Here is a 12,176-nt window from a genome sequence, read left to right on the forward strand (position 1 = left end):
CATGCCAGCATCATTTCATAATGAAGGTTTCTTGTGTATTACTGTACAACAGCTAATTTTACATGAGCCACAATGGCAGGAGCTGGGCCAATATGCACCTTTTTAAGGTGTATCTGTCTCTATTTAATCAGCGACCCACGTATGTATTGTGTGGCTCCTGCTAGATGCGTGCATTTTCCATCACTAACGAGACCCTCAGAATGCGTGCATAATGGTACGCAGCGCAAATGGCCTGTACACATGTACATCTGCACCAAACATGTGCAAGCACCTAGCACGTACCAAAGCAGTACAAGTCTCCACCCCCAAGAAAAAGAAAAAAAACCTGTACATTACAAATCTTTGCCAAAACATCCTTTCCAACTATGTCTGATTGCCTTCATTCTGTTGGATAATTTGAGATGGACATTGCAAATTGTGTGCACGGCCTTAATACAGAGGGGCTACACTTACACATGTGCTGACCTTCAGCACATGGCATATGATGCCATTGGCACGGCAGAGGCTGAACTTCGATATTTAAGATGGGGCCTGGTTTTGTAACTTGAATTAATTCAGATGTGGGCATTCGCCCGTGTGAATGTGAGCGTCCCCCCTTGCAAAGCAGGGAAGCCTAACGGCCAAAGTGTGTAGGGAAGCATGGGCAGTGAAAGATCATGTGAACCTCCGGGATCTTTTCTCGAAGAGTGTTTTTTGAGTGTGAACCTTAGATTTGGTATTCGACGGGGCAACGTACATTGGGGCTCATTCCAGGTTCGGAGCTAACCATGGAGTAATTAGCTCCATGGTTGCCTCCGAAACCGTTCCAAATCCGGCATGGTGAATGGAGTAATTACCGGTCCATTCGAGGGTTGGAGGGACCGGTAATTCCCCATTCACCTTTTGCCCTTCCCCATTCCCATTTCTGCCCCATAGGGCTCAATGGGAATGGGGAATGAGGTAATTACGGCACCGTAAAGTAAATTACGGTACCGCAATGACCTCCGAAGTACCTTTGCGGGTCCCGTACTTAACTCCTGCTAAAAGCAGGAGGTAAGGAAGGACCCACAAAGGGACCTCGGAATACGGAGGTAAGGGATTACCGGCATCGGCACCCTTACCGGTGCCGGTAATTCCTTACCTCCAACCTGGGAATGACCCCCATTGACTGAGGTCACGTGCTTTCATTAGATAGTTACAGGGGTTACAGGTTACGATGGTCGGACTTGCAATAACAAAGGTGTTATTGAGCCTCGCAGTTTGAAGTCCATTCACCACTTAGTGATGTTTCCAATGGTTCTTTTATATGACAATATTCAGTGACTAACATGGAATGAATACGATTTACATTCTAAATCAGATAACAGCAACATAGAACACCAAACCTAGTCATATAGGTGAATGGTATGCAATGACTTGTGATTTAATATCTCTGAAACTTGATTTAGTCTTATAAAAGTCACGTGAGATATTCTAAAATGCATTCAAGAAGGCGAATAGCTAGTTTGGCATGAACACAGGCAAGCAACGCATGTGTAGATTGTGCTGTGAATTTCTCACTGCAAATGTGTGTCATGGTCGCCGACTCAGACTCGCCTCCAATTCAAACACTGGTCGTGGGGGCAAGCTGCGTGTTCTTCCCCGACCACTTTTAATCCAGATATGTATCTGCATGTTTTGTGCAAATGTGCATCGCCCGCTATTTGCTTTGTGGCAGCATTTCTCTCTGAGGTGTCTAAAAAGACAATAGTCCTGGGTTCACCATTACATATAAAATAATTGAGAGTCACACCAAGTCGTTCCATTGAGTAATTGGATCAACTTGCAAACCCTTCTCCCATGTAATATATATAGCACCTTTTAAATGAGGGGCATATTTGTGTGGACTGTGCAATGACATCTTGACAGAATTATGTCTGTTCCAACCTGAACGCTGTCGCGGTACAACACGTGTGACAAAGTGTAATACACATGAGGCATGCATAAATGTGTTAAAAGACACTCGCGCCTTGCTTACGTCGATGAATTGTAATCACGTTTCCTTTGAAAGATCTAAAGACAGTGCCTTGCACATTGCACAATCCAGTGCTTTTTTGGGCCGCCCATTCTATTCTAGAAGACGAGTTTGCTTCGCGTGCAGCCTGGGCTACTACTAGTATTCCTGTGCATGCAACACTAACACCAGTACTTACTCTGAGCTTTCTTTAAACTGCTATCTATTGTGCTTCAAGCAAGAATAGCCACACTGCCAGCTACAGAGCGCCCCCTTTAGTAAATCTGGGAGTAAATCACTTTATATTCATCTTCCTTGCAGCCAGGAGTGGACAGGGAACCAATAGAAGGCCTGGATACACATTTCAAAGTGACCACATATTACACATTTTCAGCCAGCCCAAACCTTTTTTCTCTGAGAGATTTTCGGAATGAAATAGCTACCATAAAAAAAAAAGCCCAGGGTGCAGAGGCCTACCAAGACATCTCCAGAGTTACCTAAAGGCCAGTCCACCCCTGCTTGCAGCCAAATGCCAGGATAGTCTCTGCCTCACAAGCTCTAGCTCTCTTTCTCACCTTCTCTTATTCTCTTGTTATCTAAAGTAAAGTTATTACCAACCAGCTCTTTATAATTCATTGTTTCAGCTAAGTGTGTACGTTTAATGTAAAACATCAAGACGAGATTACAATTGCAACATGTATGCATGAAAGGGGAGTAAAGAGAGAAGCACACGTGAAATAGGATTATGTAACAAAGAGGTGGATAGAAAAGAGCTTGAGAAAGAAAGAAGAGTGGTGCAGAAAGACAGGCCATACTTATAAATAAAGCTAAACGTTTGGAAATACCTGTCTGGTGTGGATTGGGCCTGTTGTCTTGAATCCTCCTTGACAGTTGCATTCTGACACGCTATAAGGGTCAGAGCTGCTGGAGGAGCACTTGGAGAGTGAGTCACATCCCACCACGAATGTATTGTCCAAAGGAAGTTCCTGGATGACATGGTGCTTTTTTGGTGGAACCGGAGTCTCAGCTTTTATCTGGAAGGTAGGTTGTGGTGAGGCAGACTTGTAATGTTTTGCCAAGTCTGGGCTATCTGGTTTGAAGGTGGTTGGTGTCGTCCCCCAGTTGTATTTTCCCATGGTCTGTTCTTCGAGCTCCACTGGTATGTCCAATGTGCCATTAATCTTCTCATGAGAAGGGTCATCTGGTTTAGATTCTTCAATGGTCACAAAATTGAGAAGAAGACTTTTTGGCGAGCGCTTCTTCTTCTTCTTCTTTTTCTTGATCTGCCGGTTTTCTTGGTTTTGTGAAACCCATTCCCCACTTTGCTTACTTTTCTGAACAACCTTATGCCTGGGGGTTTGGCGGCAGCGAACAAGCGCAGTGACAAAAATAACCAAGATGACTGTCATTGTTCCGGCAATGATTGCAATAATGAATTTCACATAGTCATTGGTCTGTGGAGTTAATTCACCATCTCCAACATTCTGTCCAACTGGTGTTTCCATATTTCTGCGAACAAGTTCTTGAACATAGGAGCCATTGGTAATGGTATCATTCACAAACAAATGGACCAAAGCTATGGTGTACAGTGACTCAGGCTGTCCCAAATCATTGACCTTGACCACAAGTCTGTGCAAGCCATGATCAGCTGCAAGCACTTTCTCTTTCAAACTGATGTTTCCTGTCAATTGGTCAATGCTGAACAAGCCTCGAGAATTTCCACCTACGATACTGTAGCGGAGTTCGGCATTGATGCCCGTGTCATTGTCAACAGCAAAGACGCTTGTCACCACCGATCTTGGGCTAGTGGTTGTTTTCACCAAGTCGAAAGAGAAGTTTGATGATGGTTTCACAAAAACAGGCCTGTTGTCATTCACATCCACCACGTTTATTGTCACTTTAGCAGTGGAAGACCGGGGTGGGGACCCTTTATCCACAGCTCTTACCTGGAAAGTGTAAGATCCTTGTTGTTCTCTGTCAAAGGATATGTTCGGCCTTATAACCCCAGTTTCTGGATCTATTAGAAATGTATCTCTGTTGTTCACAATTGAGAGTGTGACTTTAGCATTTTCTCCAACGTCTGCATCTGTCACTGTGATAAGGCCCACTGTGCCATACATGGGTAGGTTTTCTGGAACATAGAAATTGTACTCTTTGTGAGTGAAAGCAGGACTGTTGTCATTCTGGTCAAGAACAGACAATGTCACTGTAGTATTTGCCTGCAAAGGAGGTATCCCATTATCCTTTGCAACTACTGTGAATGAGAACCTGTCCACATCCTCCCTGTCTAGCCTCCTGACAGCTGTCAAAATGCCAGTCCTTCGATCTAGGTTAAAGGTTGACAGAGCATTCGAACCCAGGGTGTAGCTTATTTCAGCGTTGCGCCCACTGTCTGCATCTGTTGCACTGATTTTTGTTAACTCAGTGCCAGGAGCATTGTTCTCAAAGAAGGAAAGTCCAATCACAGGAAGCGTGAAAACAGGCGCATTGTCATTTTCGTCCTTGATTTTAATAAGAAGCATCGCAGACTGATTTAGTGGTGGTTTCCCGGAATCTGATGCCACAATTTTGATTGCATATTCCCGAGTGGTTTCATAGTCGAGTGGTGCAGATGTCTCCAAAAGAAATTGATTATGAAATGCTGGTTTTAGCCGAAATGGGATATCATGGTCGGTGTAACAAGTAACTTTCCCATTCATGTCAGCATCCTTGTCAATGACTGTTATCAGGGCAATTTTTGTATCGAGCGAGGCCTTTTCTGACAGAAGCACAGTCCCGTTCACAAGAGTGGTGATATATCGAATGTCAATGGATGGCACATTGTCATTAATGTCTGTTACATTAATTGTAACTGTAGCTCTGGAAGGTGGTGTGCTGCCGTCACTGGCCAACACTGTCAACTTATGAAAATGAGACTCTTCTCTGTCCAATGGGGCCTTGATGGTGATAAGACCTGTATTGTTATCAATAGCAAAGAGCTTTTTGGTAAGGTTGGACATCTGATTGCTAAAGTAGAAGTGGATCTGCGCATTTGAGCCCAAGTCCGCGTCTGTGGCATGAAGCTGGATGACAGAAGTGCCCACGGGAGCATTTTCAGGAATACTAACTTCAACCTCATTTTCCTTGAAGACAGGCCGGTTATCATTCACATCTGTGACAGATATTTGCAAAATAGCAGTACTTGACCGTGCAGGGTTGCCACCATCGACTACTTTAATTTTCATCACATAGGTGTCCTTCTGCTCTCTATCCAGAGCTTGCTGGACGATAAGCTGGGGCCACTTGTCTCCCTCAGGGGTTTCAATTACGTCAAGTCCAAACACATGTTGGCCCTAGGAATAAATAAATAGGAAAAAGGTTAACATTCCTCTTTTAAAAACACAGAGTGAACATGCTTGCACGAGTTAAATATTTTTTAAATATATTCTCGCAATGTAGTTAAGTCCAAAAATTTAATATTGGTCCACAAGTACAGTTAGATTGTTTTCTTGATAATATTATCTTAATGTCATACATAATTAAGCATTGCCTATATCAGTTCAGTGATAAACTGAATTAATGAAACATTTGTGGAAATCTTGTGAACATTCTTCCTTGTGGTCCCATTCTCAGATCTCTGAATGCGCACTACACTTGCACCCCAATTTCTACTTCGAGATCAGATATTCAGACACCGATGTTGTGAAATTGTAATATGCAATGCAACAGTACCTCTCACAAAAAAAATGTTGTGATGAGATTGCACATGGCATTGAGTGTGACATCATGCAGGCCATCATTGATGGATTAATTAAAGATATCACTTAACACATCACTGACTGCATCATTGAACATATTCCTGAATTTGGATATAAAACATTTCAGAAGATTTGCAATGAAGAGGTTGAACCCGAATGATCAAAATAAAATATGTAGTGAACCCTGGCAGGGTGGACTATAACATTGATAAAATACTGAAGACTCATGTTTATCAGTACAACTTAACAGCACAGAGGTTCACTTACTCTTTCTAGATTTGTAATTATAATAATTGTTAAAAACTGCATGCAGCAATGTATGAAGATGACTCAATATGATGGTAACTGTTTTTTTTTAAACAGATATCCAATGCAGGCTTTCTAAACTCTACATCCAAAGGGTCCACAAGTCAATACTTGCAGAAGGTTAATCTCATTAAGGCTTGAGTCAAGCACACGTCTAACCGAACCATATCAGTATCTACCGTACCAATTGGGAACATCTAGCCCTCTGACTTTCTCAGTCCAACCCATTGCTGCTTAAAATATATATAATACTATCAATACTTCCAATGTCTTGAAACCTACTGCTCCCTCCAATTTTTGCTTCACCCTTAAAACCACTTCTGGCTCTATCTTCTTTTTTTATTCTCTAGAGTGTCTGGAAATAGAAAAGTATATACTCCCTGAATAAAAGAAAAACAAATCCTCTTGTTCTTATAGGTGATGTGCCAGTCATGTGATCATATTGTTAGAACATGATCATAGACGAATGTAGAGGACGATGTATTGCAATATAGACACAATGTGCATTATAGAAAAATGTCTCTTCTCATGACCGTAGAGTAGGACCTGAAAACTATTTAATGAAGAAAACAATGCAAGTTTTGTTAACTGTGTCTGCAATGAAGTCAATGGGGGTCATTACGGCCCTGGTGGTAGAGCTGCCGGCCCCGTTAATCCCCTACCACCGCATTACCAGGCATCATTAGCGGGTCCCGCGAGCAGACCAGCATGCTAACAATGGGCCCGTAATTAACGGCACATTGTTAGCATGCTCCCCATTCCCATTGATCCCTATAGGGGCTCGAATGGGAATGGGGATGGGTTCCTGGAATGGGGAAATACCAGGCCCTACAAGGTCGGAATGGCCCGGTATTTCCCCATTCCAGGAACCCAGACCCAGTACCTGGAATGAGGGTAGCCATGCTGCAAATAGCGGCATGGCTACCTCCAAGGTCGTAATGACCTCCAATAAGACAGTGTTCCCTCCTTCCCCATTATTCACATGTTCTTGAGTCGGTGGTAGTTAACCAGATCACTATGCACCTTGAGGATATTGACCTTGGAGGTGCACTTCAATCTGGCTTTCATAGTGAAGACTTCACCAAGACTACACTTTTATATTTCTCTAATATTTCCTTTGATGCTCATCACTCCAAACTCTCTTGGACCTCTCTGCCACTTTCAACACTTTCAACCATTCCACTCCACATCTCCAGGAGTTTGCAAATTTGCTGTAACCTGAATTGACTCTTACCTGGAACATCGCTCCTTTGCAATGTCCTGGAGCTTAGAAAATTCTGACACCCCTGATTCCCTTGCTAGCATCCCCCATGGACCAGTCCTCAGTAATCTGCTCTTCACACTTCACACCTCTGTCCTAGATAGAAATATCTCATCCTTTGACTTTCACTTTCACTATCACCTCGTTGCTTACACAACTCAATTTGTATTTCCTTCCTTGATCTAATTCCAAACTATATCACTGTATGGCTCTCTGCTCATGTTGAACTCTTCAAAAACAGAAGTCGTCTTTCCCCAGATTTCAACGCCATCCCTACTCTCCCCTCTCATGTCTCCTGTCTTGTTGTTAGCTCACCATCTTGCTCTCTTGCCCAAGGGTTGCAACCTTGAGGTCATCATTGATTGTAACCTATGACTGCAAAATGCATCACTACAACTGCCCCTAGTTTTCATAATAACCTTTTCGATATTCAGAACATTAGTCAATGTGTTACCCACCAACCTAGTAAAACTCTTATCTGCATGCTTGTACTATGTAATCTTGACTACTGCTCATACCTACTCCAGGGCCATCATTTCTACAACTTCCGCCTTCTAGTCAAAATCTACAAATTACTTACCCATACACTGTACAACCTACCTAGATGCTCCCCTACTTCCACCTACCAATACCATGCAGTTTGGCTCTCCATATGCAAGCACTCTCATTTCAAGTTTTTTGCCCTTTTCTACAAAGCATTCAATGTTCTTGCTCCTAAGCACCTGTGCGACTGTATCTCTGTCTACTCACCATTTGTTCTCTTTCCACCCGTCCTGTGTACTATATCTCACTATCCCATGTCTCTCTTGCTTCCACACTTTCTCCACACATGCCCTGATCATTTGGGACACCCTTCCCATCTCTATCAAAGCCAGCCTAACTATAGAGCTTTCAAAGCTCCACTTAATCTTCACTTGCATGATAAAGACAGAGCTCCCATTATTCCTTCCCCATGAGCTTACTCATTGCAAAGCAATAACGTAACATTTGAATGTTGTATTTGTACAGTACTCCTCTTTAGTTTGAATCACTTGCCATGTATGTTAATTGTCTCTTGCTCAATCATCAGTTTCTTATATTTATTTTGTTTTGCCAAAATGTCTATTTCTCAATTTGTTCACATCTGCATAAACTTGCTCAGCACTTGTTCTCCTCTTTATATTGACAGACACCTTTAAGAGTAATACCTCTGCCATCTATAATAGTGTTATTTCTCTAAATTGACATCTCTGTTATTCAAATAAATAAAAAATAAACATGCAAGTGATCAATGTGTTAAATTATGGGAATTTCTCCCCGTTTTCACAGTTACATAAGTGCTAGAAACACATTTTTCAGCAGTAGCTCCCTTTTCTGCGCATATATACACCTGAGGCAGAGGTGCCAGCCAATTAGGCGCTGGGAACACAGGCTGCTCTCCATGTTAATGCCTGTGTGCCACACAGGCCACCAGAACCTCTTCCCCAGGCTGTCGATGTTGGAACTCTTTACTAGCCCTGAGCACTGAACCCAAACCACCCTGCCCATAAAATATTTCACCCTCCCCCGCTCCATCATTCCACATACCATATACCTCACCCGGTCTCTCCAACTTGCGACTTTGTCTGGTACCTTGCCACACTCAATAATCTCTGCTGCTGAGAGCCAAGGCCATAGATATAGAACAGTATCACCTTAACTATGCTTATGGTGGTCACCTAATTTGTAGTCTTTTAAAGTAATGTGGTGCATGCAAATCATGTAATGTCAAATTTCCTTTGAAAAAGTAAACATACAAAATACAGATATTAGCACATTGGCTCTCAAGCTAGAAGTGCTAATAACAATGCAAACCATGGAGGACAAAATATCCTCAGGGTGAAGTCCCCGAGGTAGAACAAGCTACTTGTTCATAGAAGTCACTATGTATTTGTTCCTGTGTAAATTTCTAAAAAGTGCTATGGTTGTTACTAGCAGCAGTGCTGTGAATTGGGACATACATGTGGAACAACATCAGGGGTGGTATTAGAGAAAATGTGCAGTGTTACGTGTGCAATTGATGCTACTGCAGAAATAACAGTGGTGCTAAAACACATTATGTCAATGCATTTGTCTTCTGTTTTCCCTATTCATAATCATTTTCCCTGGCCTGCAATGATACAATGAAAGAGAAGGACTTGCACCAGTGTTACGCATCTCTAATACGCCCCCAAACATCACCACTGTTGAACAGAATAGACATGTAATTTCCTTATTATTGGAATTCACTTTTCAGCACTGTGACAGCATTAGTAGTATGACCCTGTTAAGAGGAGATGGTGACCTCTCACAGCCTGGGGTAGAGACCTGCCAGGGTGAAAGCCAGAGCCAGTCCTACCCCAGAAGGGAAGGTGGCAGTTCGGCAGGCACCATTCTGTGTCCGTTATTTATTTACCTGCGAGATTGAAAATGACATCACTTTTAATTGCCCCATACCTCTATTATGAAGTTCTGACCAGGTTCTCTCAGTTTGATCTAGAGAACTACGGATATCAGCCGTCCCAGTGATGGACTGCAGAAGAAACAACTCACAAAGACCTCCAGAGAGGGGCCACATACCCAGCAGCAAAATGGCACATTCCAACTGGTGCCCCTCATAGGTGTTCCCAAAGGAAGTATAGATAGATAAGGCATTTGCCTTTAGGCCCTCAGCAATATGGAAATCTGGTCCAGGGTGGGACTGCCCATTCCTAGGTTAGAGAGAAAGAGGGACGTCCATTTGCCCCTTTGCTGAATTCAAAATTAAAAAAAACCTTGAACCTCATCTGGAGGTTGGTGTACTATTGAGTCCTCCGGAGACAACATGCAAACATAATAATTTAGGTTCCCATCCACAGTGATTCTGCAAAAAGTAATGATGTAATTATAATGATACCTGCTAAAGCATTGCAAAATAATTCTAACTACTGGATGACGCTACGACAAAGTACTGCAACACACTGAACACATTCATTTTGATGAAACAGTAACCATGTTTTCTAATTACATTAAAGTTTTCCAAATGAGGGCAAATCTCAAATAACTTTGTTTTGATTGCTGGAAGTAATTATGACATTGCATCCGATGTTAAGGAAATTTCCCATCGTTCAATAAACGTAGTAATTAAAATAAGTGGCTGTTTCAATAACATCGAACATGCCATTACATTGAATAGTTACTTGGGGGTGTTAATAACTTTTCAATGGTGCAAGTGCAATCAATAATATGGCAAAAATTGCCCTCTTGCAAAATACAGATTAGTTCAATGCATGTTGGCTGTGGGTGGTGTTTGCCCTAGTTCTAGACTAATGCATTCAGAGGATATATTTAATTCCCAGGGAATTGTTTGCCCTAGTGCTAATTGCACTTGCACTGATGCAACATTTTAGTGATATGACACAGCTTTGTTCAATTAATCTTTGAGAAATGTCTGTAGAAAAATAAATAAATTGAAGCAAGTGTTGACCTAGTGCTAATTGCATTTTCCGATATTATATAGTTATTTCTGGGATATGGACTTTGGTGTTTATATTTAGTTCTTTATTACAGAATGTTTTCAAACGGATAATTTGCTATTTTGCATGGTATTAGCACTAAGGCAAACATTTTGCTTTTGGAAAAAAATGCATATTATTTTAATGCTTTTTAGCACTAGGGCAAACATTACCCAGATGCACAGATGCACTGAATGATTATGCTTTATGTACAAGGACATTTGTTGCCTGAGTGCTAATACTATGCCGTTGTTAACTTGCACAATTGCAAAGTTTCTGTAATATGGCCCATATGTAATCATGTACAAATAACAGCTTCAGTTCTGTTCATCTAATCATGAGCAATCAGAAAATGTGAATGCAATTTTGACCCTGTGTTGACACATTGTAAATCTAGTTGGTTTTAGAAAATCTCCATTTCCACCGTGAAATTATCATATGCCCAGAAGATCGTAGGACTTGTTGGTGACACATTTCACAGACACTGGGGTGGGATATATCAGAAGGAAATCATGTCGGTTGACTAGCACTTATGCCTCTGTGCTTTTCTAGTTGTTATAGTTAAATGTTTCCTGCAACACATGTGCTGCTCACGTGCATATTGCAAGATGTGCCCCACCGCAGAAGCACTCCCCAGCCTATTCTATGTATTTCACCACTCTCCTCGTCTCCCTTTCATGATTTTTCGTCCCATTTTCATCTCCTCTTGTTTTCATCTAGACCACCCACTAGCAACATTGCTATGCATATTACCTTCCCTCATTTCTCTCTTTTCTGTTGATTACCCACTCACTGCTAGTCTCCTTTTATTACACTTTGCTACATTTTGCAGTTATCTCCCCTTTTCTCTCCATGTTGTTTTCTTTATTCCACTCTACCTCAGTTGTGTTGATTGTTCAACCCCCTCTCTGATTCCATTTCTATGTAACACTTGCTGTATTGCCCCTCATTCTTTGTCTATTTATGTCCATTCCTTTCTTGTGTGTCTTCATCTTTTTCTTTTCATTGATGCCCACATTTAGGCTAACTTTCTAAATGGTCTTGTTTTTCCCCATTACTCTCGTCTGTAAGCACATATAGTAAGTATTTTAACCTCTCCTTATCTCACTAATCTCCTCTTGACCCTCAAGCTCCTCACCAATCGCAACTCACTTTCTCAGGTTGCATGTCTGTTAGTCTTTTGGCTTTGGTTGACGTTGTCAGCCCGGCTTGGTTTTTTAGGACCTTCCCAGACTCCTTCTTCAGCCTTGGCAGTTTTCTCTCTCACAGGTCTAATGGGCTAACAGTCAAAACCTGCCCAAGGACAACAAGACCACAGGTACATATAGACTTACAAAGAGATGGCAATGTGTGTGATAGTAATGAACAAAGGGTATGCTGCTTGCATGCAGAAGGCTGTTATTGAGGAT

The 12,176-nt window shown here is 41.9% G+C and overlaps 1 protein-coding gene across 3 annotated transcripts in view; it reads right to left on the minus strand.

The window, feature by feature from the left end:
* Window positions 1–12,176, minus strand: part of LOC138481092 (protocadherin-11 X-linked-like) — a 623,638-nt gene that overhangs the window by 76,917 nt on the left and 534,545 nt on the right. For all 3 annotated transcript variants that reach the window (XM_069612998.1, XM_069612997.1, XM_069612996.1), the window contains one exon: window positions 2,818–5,304. In XM_069612998.1, the coding sequence (XP_069469099.1) occupies window positions 2,818–5,304 (2,487 nt within the window). The remainder of the gene's footprint in view (window positions 1–2,817; window positions 5,305–12,176) is intronic.

The sequence above is a fragment of the Ambystoma mexicanum genome, chromosome 5p, assembly GCF_040938575.1.
Source record: "Ambystoma mexicanum isolate Mex_15411 chromosome 5p, UKY_AmexF1_1, whole genome shotgun sequence".
NCBI lineage: Eukaryota > Metazoa > Chordata > Amphibia > Caudata > Ambystomatidae > Ambystoma > Ambystoma mexicanum.